We start from the raw sequence: 15065 nt of genomic DNA, 5'->3' as shown, positions 1-15065 counted from the left end.
AGAGCTCAACATCCTGCTGAGTGTTACTTCCACCTCCTATATCTAACATCATGCTTATTTACAGAACATTCATTTACAGAACATTCATTTATGTACTATTTCTTTTAGGCCACACCATATTTTGCCTTAGCAGAAAATTTAAGAGCTAAGTATGAATTAAGAGAGTAAGATCAATTTTGTACATTCAGAAAAATCAGACAATTATGGGATTGTGCTGTTTTTTATTGTGTTTTCAATGGAGAAATACATCATCTGTTTACAAAATAGCTCTTGAAAAATACAAGGAGTACAGATACTATAAAACAAAGCAAAACTCCAGTCATGAGACACTACGTACATCATGCGAAAGCAACAGTCTGATCTCCAGGTTATGAAAACTAGAATTAAAAAGTCACTATACAGAAAGGTTCCAAGTTTCCAGCTTGGCAAAACTTGGGTGCAGTTACATGAAACGTTTAATAAAATGAAAAAGATTTTCTGATGTGTAAACAAAATGACAAGACTAAATTTGTGCCTGGCAATTTCGATCTAAACTCCATAGCTACACAAAATACACAGACACCTTGTACACTTCAACTGTTAATATAACCTTCTTTGGGGGGTGGACGACAGCAGGCTGCACAGGGCAAGGAAAAGAGAAATATTGTATACTAGACATCTTAGACAAATGGCAAAAAAAACCCTTCAGTTACTGCACAGCCTAAGTAAAAGATAAGCTACACTCTGACTTTGGAGAATTAATTTAGAAGGATAAGGGGAAGAGTGTAAGTAATTTAATTTTAACATGAAAGATGCACGTGTAATAGAATGGAGCACAATGGGAGAAGGGAGTTCATAAAACATGCTAATCAAAGTATGGGAAGTATGATTTGACATCCCACATATTTCAGACTTAAGTATAGTAACATGAAGTTTGTTATCTACATCTGGTATTACTGTTGGTATCCCTCATGTTCCTCAAATACTGCTGTTCTTTGCCATGAGAGATTCAGTTCTTTCAAAAGAAAAAGTTGTTACTTTTTTTGATAGGACTACAAGAACAAAAAATAGGAGTAAGAGAGCTTACTAGATGTCAAGTGCTTACTAGAAATATGATTTTTAAAAATTCAGTGTTGTTCAGGATGTAAAACTATTTCTGATGAGCCATCTAAAATAAAAAGGTTAAAATTCTTAGGGAAAAATCTTTTTGCCTTTATTTAAAATTTGAAGCTTTTTAACGCATATAGGACTTTTATGGAGTGTACAAAAATCATCTTATATTTAGTGATTCAAAGGCCATCAAGACAGGTGTTATATTTCACAGGCACGCAATATTTACTTAAACACTTTAGTCATGGGACAAAATTTTGAGTTTGTGCCTACAGGTCACAAGGTATTATGATTAGGTAAGGGGCGGGGGGGGACCGACACGACGACCCAATTGAGTACATGGCTTGTTTTTATCTTGTATAAATAACTACTGTCCTATATGGTGCATACAAGCTGCAAAAAAAACCCCAACATCAAACACAAAAGCTTTTCCCAAGAAATAAAGGGATCAAAAAGGGAATAAGGAGTTTGAATAGCTCAAAGAAAAGTTTATTTGTTATTTGATTGCTGATCTGTATGCACCTTAAAACAATCCTACAAATAAAAGTAGACCACATCTTAATCATGTCCCACCAATACCAAAACTTCCCAATCACTTCCTCAACTTATGTCTTATTACCTCCAAGATTTGACATTTCATTTTAAAGGCTTACTGCTGCTTGATGGCAGTTGAACTAGATATACACTTTGTTTTCAATGTACAGTATATCACAATGTCATCCAATTTGCAGATTACTACTATTGAAGAGATTCTTCAATAAAACGAAAGTGTATCAGCTGAAGATCTAAAATTAGTCATACTCCAATAAAAAAGTACATAAAAGTGCATTTAAGGGATTCTTATGCCAGTTTTATCTCAATTTTGAAACAATGCATCAAACAAATTCAATCAGAATGTCAAATATGGCTACAAATAGTGTTCATGTTTTTAAAGGCAGTAATCCTTCGAAATATTTAATGCAACTGTTGCTAACACATTAATTGTACTCCTGGCTTAACATACTAACCTGGACTTCCAATCAAGTGGTGATTTTAGCCCAGAAGGGAAGTGCACAAAATATACCTAAATCCATTTGCAATTATGTTCTAGTCTTGCACCCTCTGTTCTCCTTTTTTTCTAGCATTAGAAGACAACAGGTTGAGTTGGCAGATACTGTTTATGGACCCCTGAGGTTGTTTTTACCGGTTCAATCTCAATTTTATTGAATTCTTGATAACAGGAATAGGATTTGCAGGGAGAGCAGGAATATCTGAAAGGTCTGTACTGGGTGTTTTCTGAAAAGAAAAAGAAAAGAAGTTTGGTTGTATTTTAACTTTGTAAATATCAAAAGAAAAAGTACTGTAACTGGCACTAGATTTCAAAACCAAGATCTTTAGAAGGCTTTTTACCCATATCTTGGTATAGTCTTAATTACAAATTTAAATATAGAAACAGATTATTTCCTTTGCCTACACAGTCATTATTAAGGAAAATTTGTACAAGACTCTCTTTCATAGTGTGCATTTCCTTTTTTAACAACTGCAAGAAATTAGGAAGTGACACAGATAAAGCTGAGCCTGCTAATAACCTGTACTATAATAAAATATAATATCCACATAGTAAGCATGCCTGATTGGTGACATCTACTATCTCATCTACATGTTAAATATTTAAAAATTCCTTTGAACAATTCAGTGTTAACCTCAGTCCCTTACAGACGAATGATGAAAAACTGTCCCTTTTGCAAAGTATGTGTTTTCATACATTCCTTTTCAGACTGTTTAAAAGCTTTTTAAAGACAAATTTCCAACTTTTCATACTGGTTTATATTTACATGGAAAAGGTATAAAGTGCTATATGACTGGGTTAAGAGTGTCACCTTGAAAATAACGTGAACACTTTTTCACTTAAAAGACTTAAAACTCATTCAGCAAAATTACATCTAAAGCCAAATAAAGAAAAACACAGAAAAGGAACTCTCCCAAGATTCAGTACGATTCATTAATGTCTTACACGCTTAACAAGCCTCTATTGTTGGGTTGGGTTTTTTATTTAAACTTTGAAGTATTTCTCTTCCACTGCAGCAGATTATTTGCCATCCCAGTAATACAGTTATGCATTATTTCCCATGATTTATCATAAAATGTTTTCTTACATTATAAACTTTCAAAATTAATATAAGGTATATTTCATACATGTGGAAAACTGCATTTAACTGACTGCTCCTAATTGTTGTTTTATTAAAAAAAAATAAATCAATCAAGTTAATACTGAACTGATAGGGTAGCAAAGCACAACACAAGGTGGACTCAGGGCTAAATAGAGCTTTGAATTCCTGCCTCCCCCCACCTCCAGTACCCCACTGTGGTTGGTGCTGACCTGTGGTTTAACATGTTTCTGTTTTCTGCAACATGAGCAGTGTTTTAAACAAAGCCAATGAGAATACTGAAAAATGACAGAAGAGGCCCACCATTCTTTTGCAGTTTCCAGATTACTTTTTCTAAAGTAACAACTACACAACTTGTTAAAGCTACAAAGCTTTATATAATCATCCCTCAGCAATAGGTGAGATAAATGTGGTGTACCAAATGATCTAAAAGTTTCCCTGAAGCCGTTTAGAGTGTCCATGTAACATCTACAGTTTTTGCCATATAGTTAAAAAAGCCCAATAATACCATTAATACTATTACAATATATCTCCTTTTTCAATCAATACATTTACTACACATCATTTAATCAGTGAAGTGTGCATAGAATGCTTTGTGATAGTGAAAGTTTAATTGGTAGAGCACTAAGAAAACTTGAAAATGCTAGTAAAAACATGTTCTCTAAAAGTTGTTACAATATTAGGAACAAGAATTTAAGTGAATGCCACAGAATTCTTAACTTAATGTCTATTTTTCCAATGCTCCTTACAGTTGTAATACCTGCAATGAAGCAACACAGCTGGCTAATGAATTATAAGATTACTGCTTCTCTCTCTCTCTCTCGTACCAAGTATCAGAATCTGAAGTTACATTTCAGACATTCTCAACCTCTACCAGAATATTTTTGAGCAGCAGCTATTTAAAGCATTTGTTTCCTTGTTAGAAAGGATTATTCTGTGATGTGCAAAGCACAAAGGAATAAACTGAGCCCCTTACTTTGAAGGCACAATTCAGAAGAGCGAATCCAGCTTCGGTCAGTTTGTATGGCAAGCCATACATGTTTAGCTACAATGCACACTCATTAAGATCAATGACCATCTAAAACACAAAAATTGTGACAGTAACAACAAGCAGCTTTCCATACAATGGATTTATATCAAAAATTATACATTTATTTTTAACATCTGGACTCATTTTAATTTCAATGTTTTCACCACAGATTCGCACACACAGAGGCGTTGTTTTCAAAAACATTACCTGAGGAGCTTGCAGAGAAGTTGTCTGAAGAGTTTCTGTTTGAGAATTAACATTCACTTCTGTCTCAAGTTGCTCCTAAAAAACCAAAAGCATCACCACAGTTACACCACTACCAATTATAAAAGCTATTTCAACAGAACTCCATTAACCAGAATGCCTTAAGTTGTGCATATACAGCAAAAGAAGAAAGCAAGTATCGGTAGTTGCTACATCGATACCCATCCTTTTATAATACAGAAATCACCACACCAGAGAATACTGCACTGATTAGGAATTTGACATCAACACAACCTACATTCAACTGTCACTTGCTTAATCACTTAACACCTTTTATACAGAATCCTATAGGAAAACATTACATGTCACTCAATTCATTCAAGATAAGTGTAGTATCAAGGAAGACCATGTGAAAAGCTACTGAATTTGTTGAAAATTCAACTGCTTTTCCATTCCTTTTGCCATTTTGCCAGAAGGGTTTTCCTGCTACTCTAATGGGTTGAATCAGCTTTCTAGATGAACAGATGAATATCAGAGCCAGTCTTTCAGGTAAACCAGTGCGACTGCATGACTAAAGCAGGACAGTGGCACATTGTCATTTTAAGGAAAACAGGCTGTTAAAGTTGTACCATTTAGTAAATCATACCCTAACAAAAAGGCATGCGTTTCAATGGAGAAAAACCTATGTTTCTGTTAAAGCAGCTCACTGCTCCATTTCCTTCCATGCATATTAAGGACATAAGATTTAGAGGAGACTGACAATAAAAGCTAACAGGATTACCTATGTCTTTTATAATCATCTGTATCCAGAGGATCTATTTTCAATGTTAGGATTAAATGCTTACATGCATTTCTTCCTTCACCTGTCTGGAGCTCAAAGAGGTTTCAAGGTGACTACACAACAAGATATAATTCCTCACTTAAGGGTGTGGAAACTATAAACCACAGCACTTCAACATTTTATTAGATATTTTAATTTCTCAGCATATTTTCCAGAGTATTCCAAAGACAACAGAACGTGCCCTACAAAACCTGTATATGCCCAAGCGGAAAGCTGCTATCATAAAGCTAAAGGCAGACTATCACCCTTTCTGTTCACCAATACGCAGAAAAACTGTCTGCTGAACTCTAAGATATTGGAGTGGCATGCTTGACTCTCTGGAAATCCCCAAAAGGTGTGCCATAACTTTATATACACCTTTCACTACCAGAAAAGATTTATTTACAATCATTCAAATTTTTTTTTTTTTTAAATCTAAACAGTGAACAATGTCCTGGCTTCGGGATTCTCAGCCCAACATGCAAAAATCCCAATGGACTACATAGGACAACTGTCTTTAAGTAACATATATCAAGTTCGGGATGCAGGCAAAGCAAGGCATATAGACATATCCCTGATCTGATTTAACAAATTTAAATGCAAATATCATAATTAACTTTTTAGCTATGCATAATACTGTGTGAATGACCAAAGAAATCACTGTCCTAATGTGATCATGGACACAGGCTCAGCTTAGACTGGCAGCAGGTAACGTACTGCAATTCATTAATATCGGCATATACATTGAAAAAATAACATATCATTTTGATATCTTCACTGGAGAGTCTATACTATACCTACAAACACTCTCAGTCATTTCTAGAAGAAAACACAGTAATTTCACAAGGAAGATTCCCGATTAATATACACAAAATTATATAGTTTAGGCATAGATACCTTAGTTTCCATTTTTTCATGCTCATTCAAATCTATACAGCTAGTATCTTCACTTATTTCATCCTGCTGAAATCCAAACAAACCCAGAAACTATTAAAAATCATACAAATGTATTTTTAAAAAAAAAAAAAAAAATCAACAAGAAAGGTCATAAAGAGTTTTTGAAGACAGCTGTAGGACTGAACATGTTATACTCTAATAAAACAACTGCTTTTAAGACAAGAATTTAGAATCTAAGCATTTGTGCTCATGTAGTATATGTGTTACATGGTAAGTATCAGCATAATAAAAGACCACCAACACCTAAGCAAGATGAAGACATAAAGCAGCAATGCAATCAGAGTAGCAAATATACACCCCATTTAACAAAATATTTGAAACCGGAAATAAGAGAATCAACACTCTGCAGCCGAAATGAATATTCAAAGTTCTGGACATTGCTATGGTATGATGTCAAAAATCTCAAATACCTCTTCAATTTTCATTTTCTTGGGAGACTCTTCTTTATGGGGAGATGATGTCCTTTTCACTGCTATGACAGGGCTAGGCATTTTTGTTGCAACATTTCCTGAAGTTCTTGGTGATGGATTTAATAGATACGCTGAGGAAACAATTCTAGAGATGGTAGGCTTTGGTGGTGGAGAAATGGCTGGTTGTGTGGCAGTTTGAGGAATGCTTTCATTGGAAGTACCTACGGATAAATAATTTAAAAAGCTTCAACAAGATGAGGTGACACAACCATTTCAGTTCAGTCACTGGTATTTTTCATCTCTATTCAAAACCATTGATATCAAGTAGACATCAAGGAATTGGTACAGTTAGTGGTATACACATCACGTTTGGAACAGCAGGTGTGCATACACAGCACAGCTTAGTTCCAAGCTTATTCTGACAGATAATTCTTGTACCAGATATAGGGTAGCCATGTCAGTGACACTCTGCTTGGTCTAATTAACCCTGCTTAACAGCAGGGTATACTAGCCCAGACAAAGCTCTGTGCTAATATAGATGTATTATTTTTGGTACCCAAAGAAGTTTTACTGTTTCTGTATTGGGCCATATATATGCCTTGCTGAAGACTGCCTTAAATCAAATCCAAGAGGAATCTGATACTCCCTTTGTCACTCAAACACAAAGTCTTATCGTTTCGCAGGCTCAGAGTACACAATGACAGATATAAAGTCATCAGAGAGCATCAGATAAAGATCTGACATTCCATACAACCTTCTGAAAAATGCTCCATATGAGAAAGTTCTACCTCATCAGTTGCCTACCTCAAACCAATAAGCACACACATAGGTAGATGCTCCAGGATGAGAAAAGTTACACTGAGGAAATTTTTCATTAATAACTATCAGGTGACTGTTTTTGATTAACCAAAATACAAGAATTAACAACTTCTGCTTTGCTTCTGAACACAAAAACCAGTCATGTCACTTAAGGTCCATTTAGCGCTCATGGACAAACTCACACTGATGCACCTGTGACTTATAATAAAAATCAGAGAACCGTAACTCCACCATCCCACATGTCAGAGTGAAATAAGAGATCTTGAAAGGATAACCAGTTGGTCCCCTTTTCCATCTATTTCTGACCTGCTCCTTGTACGCAGCTAAAGTTCCATCAAAAAGAGGAGTAGCTGAACTCTGCTAAGTGAACATTTTCACCAGAGGCCTTTGTTCTTTCACTAAAAAGTCAATTGTATTGGTTTTTTTTTTAAGTATTAAGTGAAGTGTACTTTTTTTTTGTAGAAAATATGGAGGATAAAGTCAGCACACACAGTGGGACATATCTGAGAAGACATCAGTAAGGAGCATGTGTTCTGCTTACATCTGAGCCTTTTTAATTCCTAGAATCAATTTCATGAAGCACAAGGAGCAAGAACATGGGACCACAGGTTACAGACAGTATAGAACAACCTCTTGGGTTTAACTACAAAATGGATTAAAAATAAATACAAAAGTTGTTTTTCAAGCTTTAGATAGTTTTTCCTCATCTGACCAACTGAATTACAGACCTGCATCAGGTCACTGGAAAACTATTGCTATTGTGAATGGCAAACATATTCCTAAGAACAAAAGAATAAACAAACATCGTGGCACAAAACATTCCACCGTGATTTCCTGAGTCCTAAAGAAATTAGTTAAATCTGTGTATCAAGGAGAACATGTTACATCATGTGTTAAGACCTCAAACTGGAAGAAAAACTACTTTAAAAACGATACCAAAAAAAAAATATATAAACAATATACTATGCCATTTTCCTTACCCCCTGAGCTTTCACTGGAATTTATTTGTGGCACAGTGACTTCAGAAGCCTGTATGTTGGTCAAAGATGCTGCTGTTATAGCTGGCGCAGGACTGCTTCTGCTAAAAAGAGAAAAATGACAAAATGCTAAACATTAGTAAAGCTATGGTGTTATATGATCTGCCTGTCATCCAGTAACCATAGCTGATGGGATTTTTACCCACATTACAGAGCAGAACTTATAACACTAGGTCATAGTAGGAAGACAGAAATGAGTGTTGGCAATCTACTATCAAACTTACGCAATGGAAGCTATTTCAAATATTTAATCTGAGTCACTTCAGAGACAGTTTTTTAGACCAGTATGAAGTTGCATTAAAAAAAGGCAAAAGTTAAGGCAATGTTAAGATTTCAGGGCCTTGGGGAAACTCGTTAAGGGGTCGGGGGCACAAATTGTGTTCTCCATCCCTTCAGTTGCGGGGACGGATGAAGAATAATACAGGAGAATTTAACAGATGAACTTGTGGCTCCAAGACTGGTGTTACCGGCAGGGCTTTGAATTTTTCAATCATGGGTTAGTGTACAGGATGCCAGACCTTTTGGCATCAGATGGGATGCACCTGTCCCAGAGGGGGAAAAAGATATCGGGGCAGGAGTTAGCTGGACTCATTGAGAGAGATTTAAACTAGATTTGAAGGGAGAAGGGGGCAAAACATCAGCCCATCTGAAGTGCATGTATACCAATGCACACAGGATGGGTAACAAACAGGAGGAGCTTGAAGCCATGATGCAACAGGAAAATTGTGACGTAGTGGCTATTACAGAAACATGGTGGGATGTCTCCCATGACTGGAGTGTGCCAACTGATGGCTACAAGCTCTTTAGGAGGGATAGACAAGGAAGGAGAGGTGGTGGGGTGGCACTGTATGTTAGGGACTGTTATGATTGCTTTGAGTACAAGTGTAGTGAAGACAGGGTGGAGTGTCTTTGCGTTAGAATCAGCGGGAAGGCCAACAGGGCAGGTGTTGTAGTAGGAGTCTACTACAGGCCACCCACCCAGGACAGAGAAATGGATGAAATATCCTATAGGCACTTAGGAGAAATCTCACGATTGCTTGCCCTTGTTCTTGTGGGAGACTTTAACTTCCCAGACATCTGCTGGAAATACAACACAGCAGAGCAGAACCAGTCCCAGAGATTCCTGGAATGCGTGGGAGATAACTTCCTGACACAGCTGGTCAGTGAACTGACCAGAGAAGGTGCCCTGCTGGATCTCTTCTTTGTGAAGAGAGAAGGACTGGTGGATGATGTGGTGGTTGGAGGCCTACTAGGGCACAGCGATCATGAAATAATAGAGTTCTCTATTCTAAGAGAGACCAGGAGAGGGGCCAGCAGAACTCACATCCTGGACTTCCAAAGGGCTGACCTCGTCTTGTTTAGGCACCTGCTTGACAGGATCCCTTGGGAGACGGTCCTGAAGGGTATAGGGGTCCAGGAAGGCTGGACACTCTTTAAGAAGAAAATCTTAATGGTACAGGAGCAAGCAGTCCCCAGGTGCTGTAAGAGAAACCGGCAACAGAGAAGACCACCCTGCCTGAACAGGGAGCTTTGGCTGCAACTCACGGAGAAAAGGAGAGTTTACAGCTTTTAGAAGAAGGGGCTAGCCACTCACAGTGATTACAAAGATGCTGTGAGGCTATGCAGGGTGGAAATCACGAGGTCTAAAGCCCAGCTAGAAATTAATCTGGCTTCAGCAGTCAAGGACAACAAGAAATGTTTCTATAAGTATGTCAACAGCAAAAGAAAGACCAGGGAGAGCCTCCATCCCCTGCTAGACACAGGAGGAAACATGGTAACAAGTGATGAGGAAAAGGCTGAGGTGCTTAATGCCTTCTTTGCCTCAGTCTTTAGTAACAAGACTAGTTGCACTGAGGGAATCCAGCCTCCTCAGCCAGAAGACAGAGACTGGGAGAATGACCTCCCTGCATTCCAGGAGGAGATAGTCAGTGACCTACTGCATCACATAGACACACACAAGTCTATGGGACCGGATGGGATACACCCGAGGGTGATGAAGGAGCTGGCTGGGGTGCTCGCCAAGCCGCTTTCCATCATTTACCAGCAGTCCTGGCTGACCGGGGAGGTCCCGACAGATTGGAAATTGGCCAATGTGACGCCCATATATAAGAAGGGTCAGAAGGATGACCCGGGAAATTACAGGCCTGTCAGCTTGACATCGGTGGCCGGGAAGCTGATGGAGCAGCTCATCCTGAGTACCATCACACAACACGTGCAGGACAACCAGATGATCAGGCCCAGTCAGGATGGGTTTATGAAAGGGAGGTCCTGCTTGACAAACCTGATCTCCTTCTACAACAGGGCGACCTGCTTATTGGGTGAGGGAAAGGCTGTGGATGTTGTCTACCTTGACTTTAGTAAGGCCTTTGACACCGTTTCCCACAGCATTCTCCTGGCAAAACTGGCTGCTCGTGGCTTGGATGATCGCACGCTTTGCTGGGTAAAAAAAGGGCTGGATGGCCGGGCCCAAAGAGTTGTGAACGGAGTTAAATCCGGTTGGCAGCCGGTCACGAGTGGTGTCCCCCAGGGCTCGGTTTTGGGGCTACTCCTGTTTAACACCTTTATTGACGATCTAGATGAGGGGATCAAGTGCACCCTCAGTAAATTTGTAGATGACACCAAGTTGGGTGGGAGTGTTGATCTGCTCGAGGGTAGGGAGGCTCTGCAGAGAGATCTGGACAGGCTGGAGCGATGGGCTAAGGCCAACTGGATGAGTTTCAATAAGGCCAAATGCCGGGTGCTGCACTTGGGCCACAACCACCCCCAGCAGCGCTACAGGCTTGGGGAGGAGTGGCTGGAGAGCTGCCAGTCAGAGAGGGATCTGGGGGTGTTGACTGACAGCCGGCTGAACATGAGCCAGCAGTGTGCCCAGGTGGCCAAGAAGGCCAATGGCATCCTGGCTTGTATCAGAAATAGCGTGGCCAGCAGGGACAGGGAAGGGATCTTGCCCCTGTACTCGGCACTGGTGAGGCCGCACCTCGATTACTGTGTTCAGTTTTGGGCCCCTCACTACAAAAAGGACACTGAATTACTCGAGCGTGTCCAGAGAAGGGCAACGAAGCTGGTGCAGGGTCTGGAGGACAGGTCTTACGAGGAGCAGCTGAGGGAACTGGGGTTGTTTAGTCTGGAGAAGAGGAGGCTGAAGGGAGACACCTGAAAGGAAGCTGCAGAGGATCTGGGAATGAGTCTCTTTAGCCAAGTAATAAGCGATAGGACAAGAGGGAATGGCCTCAAGTTGTGCCAGGGAAGGTTTAGACTAGATATTAGGAAGTATTTCTTTACAGAATGGGTTGTTAGGCGTTGGAATGGGCTGCCCAGGGAGGTGGTGGAGTCCCCATCCCTGGAGGTGTTTAAGAGTCAGGCTGACATAGCGCTGAGGGATATGGTGTAGTTGGGAACTGTCAGTGTTAGGTTAATGGTTGGACTGGATGATCTTCAAGGTCTTTTCCAACCTAGATGATTCTGTGATTTTGTCTGCCCAAATAAGGTGCAGGGGAAAACACAGCAACTGTTTTCCTGAAGGATGGAACAAAACCAGTGTAGAAGGACTAGAACAGAAAGTAGTTTTCAGTCTACATACACCATTACAACTGTGGTTTCAATTTGGACTTCCCAAGCAAAGGCCTAGGATTTCACATGACAAAAGAATTGTTTTTTCTTTTCCAAGAAACAGGGAACCAATACGTGTCTAAAACGAACACAGGACAATTTCCACTTCAAGTGTGACATCCTAGATATCATAAGACTTGTTTTAATAGCATGGTCAGTGGCATCAACTATTGGAAATAATTTAGCAAGGAAAGCTAACTAAAAGATCACTGATGAAAAAGAATAAGTTTAGTGATCTTAAGTATTTTATCCTACGCAACATCCTATAACATACATCTAATACTGCACAATTGTAGAAGACAAACATGAGACTCTTGAAAGGAGTAGAATCCCATGTACTTGGGCAAATTGAGGTTTAGATAGGAAAAGACTTAATACAGAAAGTTAGGATTAAGATAAACATTAACATGTACACTTTGAAAATACAATGGAAAATTATGTTCCTAAGCTTAATTTGCATAGATATCATCAGTAATAGCAGTAGCACTACTGATTTCCCAGACAGAAAACTTATTTGATCTAAAACTCACATAACTCTTCCTCACTCTCACAGCTCAATTTCCTGCTCACCACCTCTCACTGCCTCCTACTGCAGGGCCCTCAAGTTTTTATATTACCTTGTTCTTCTAAGCATCTTTACCCAACTTTTTAATTCCTCATCTGAAGTCCAGTGCCATGCTCCCTATCCCCCAAATCTAGCCCTGCTCTCGTGCTCAAACTGGAAATAAGAGTGTCTGCAAACTCCAAATTGGAACATTCACACCTTTAAAACTGTAGTATCTCATACATGCAGTATTTGCTATGCTTTTAACACAAGTCATTTGGGAACAGAGAGCAGCAACAAGACTGAAAGTCTTCATTACCCCTGAGAACTTCCAGAACTGTTCAATGGACTCGTCTTCATAGCACTAGTAGGCGAAGGCACAGACGTGCTGTTATCACTGTCCATAGACAAGTCTAGGCTGCTGTCATTCAGAGCTGTCAACCTGATCCCTTCTGTCGAATGCTGCAATCCACAAGACAGAAGAAAATTATATTAGTCTTAAGGGCTTAAAAAAATAAAAGATTCAAATGATATTTCAGTTATGCAAAATATTAGCCGTTACATTTGTGAAGAGAAACGAGAGGTGATTTAGCAGCGATGAGCTTCCACCATAAACTAAGCATATACGTGTGCCTTAAATGCAGTTAAATTTAAGTGCATTTTTAGAAAAAAAAAAAACCTGAAAGTAGGAGCATTTAAAAATGCAAAACATAAATGGACAATTTTCAAATCCTTTTATATGCAAATAAGTCACTATCCTGTCGCTACAAACATTTACATTTTCATAACTCGGGAACAGATTTGTCTGAACCAATGAAGTTCAAAAACATAAGATAGACTGTCATTTTATTTAGCAATTCTATTTTCAGATTTATTTCAAGTTTCTTTGGTTTTGTGAACAACATAGATACTGCTTTCATTAACTTCAAATTAATACTGACATACACCAAAGCCACAATTAATACAAAGAATTTAGAGACTGATTTGAACTTAGTCAGTGGAGAAGAAAAGCCTTCCTCTGACATAGTACTAGTGAAAAGAGATGCGTTACTTAATATTTACATTGTCCTCTGAAACCTATTATAAACTGATTTACACTTGGTTTCAATACAAGATTTCCTATTCTTTAAAAAAGTAGTTAATATAAACTAGCTATAGTAATAAAGCATGTTACTCAGATATATCTTAAACAGAGTACGTAACAGTGGCTTAGCTATTCACAAAACCAAGCAAACCTGTACTGCTCTCAGATTAAGCTAACAAAAAACAAGCAGAGATTTTGAAATACAGACTAAATTGTTAAATTCAAAGTTACACTCCCCTTCTTCCTGCCTCCATGGAAAGGAAATCACATTCAACACAATAGCTTAAAGATTTTGCTAACATTCTCATGTCTGCCCACACAGGTAAACTATATGTTGAGGGAGAAAATAACACTGGCTAGTCAATGGGCAACTTTCTGATGTCAAAACTGTCATTTAAATCTTTTACTCTTAATTAAAAGAGCATATAATACCAAAAGTTGCCAAGTTACAGGTTGAAGAATACTTTCCTTCAAATTATCCTCAAAGTATTCAACCTCAGTTACAGCAACAGACTACCGTCTTAAATACAAAAAAGCAGCAACAAGCTCAACATTCTATTCTGCTTCTATTTGATGACTTGCAATTTTACATTTAGAAGGCTTACAGGAAAATCTAAGTAATAACAACTTCAGAGGAAAAACCTGGAGATAGCAAGAATTGCTTGCCTGATTGTTCTATTGGCATTGTTACAGATGCTTCCTTTAAGTGACCCACTTGTTAAAATAACAAGAGAGCTTTAAAACCTCATTACACTGGTTTAAATCTGTTTAGTTTAGGAAGGCCAACAAAATATGGAGTTTCGGCCAGACCCGAAGACACTATCCATGCTGTTGATGTTCTGGGAAATCTAGTATTATATTTAGTGCATCCAGTAATACTGCCACAGTCAAATGAGATGACATTACTTATACAGGTAAAACTAAGCTTTCAGAATGTGATTTTAGTTCTTTGATTAGTAAATCTAAAAAGCTGAGGAATCATTCCTCAATGGCATTTTCATTGCTCTCAAATATTAGTCAAGTTTACCTTTTTCTTTTTCTGAAGCACGTGATTAGGTAGCAGCTGGTGAAGTTGCTTACGTTTCACGTGCCTTGCAGCAATCTTCATATCCATCTCAAACATCTTGCTGTTTATTGCTTGCCTATAAACTACACAATTAGAATAACATTAAGATATATTAAAGCATTTTGCAAAGTCCACTTTCTTGCCCAGGAACAAACAATTTGCATTTCAGAACATTTATTACCCTCAAGAACAAGCACAGCGCTTCCTTGTTCTGGAGGAAGAAAGCAAACTGCCTACTATGCCAGCACT

At 38.5% G+C, this 15065-nt stretch overlaps 1 protein-coding gene across 8 annotated transcripts in view; it reads right to left on the bottom strand.

Annotated features, from left to right (window-relative positions):
- Positions 1-201: 201 nt before the first annotated feature.
- PAPOLA (poly(A) polymerase alpha) overlaps positions 202-15065 on the bottom strand; it is a 47732-nt gene continuing 32868 nt past the window's right edge. For 2 of the 8 annotated variants that reach the window (XM_074868742.1, XM_074868737.1), the window contains 7 exons: positions 14778-14899; positions 12986-13128; positions 8457-8557; positions 6658-6878; positions 6188-6277; positions 4474-4548; positions 202-2364 (listed from right to left, as the gene is read on the bottom strand). In XM_074868742.1, coding sequence (XP_074724843.1) covers positions 2269-2364; positions 4474-4548; positions 6188-6277; positions 6658-6878; positions 8457-8557; positions 12986-13128; positions 14778-14899 — 848 coding nt within the window. In that variant the 3' untranslated portion in view covers positions 202-2268. Of the gene's footprint in view, positions 2365-4212; positions 4315-4473; positions 4549-6187; positions 6278-6657; positions 6879-8456; positions 8558-12985; positions 13129-14777; positions 14900-15065 lie in introns of all 8 variants that reach the window. The other 6 variants (XR_012628952.1, XM_074868744.1, XM_074868738.1 and 3 more) reach the window with 6 other exon arrangements.

This window comes from Strix uralensis, chromosome 4 (assembly GCF_047716275.1).
Source record: "Strix uralensis isolate ZFMK-TIS-50842 chromosome 4, bStrUra1, whole genome shotgun sequence".
Lineage (NCBI taxonomy): Eukaryota > Metazoa > Chordata > Aves > Strigiformes > Strigidae > Strix > Strix uralensis.
Note: the sequence above shows the minus strand (reverse complement) of the source record. Positions and strands in the feature narration are given on the sequence as shown.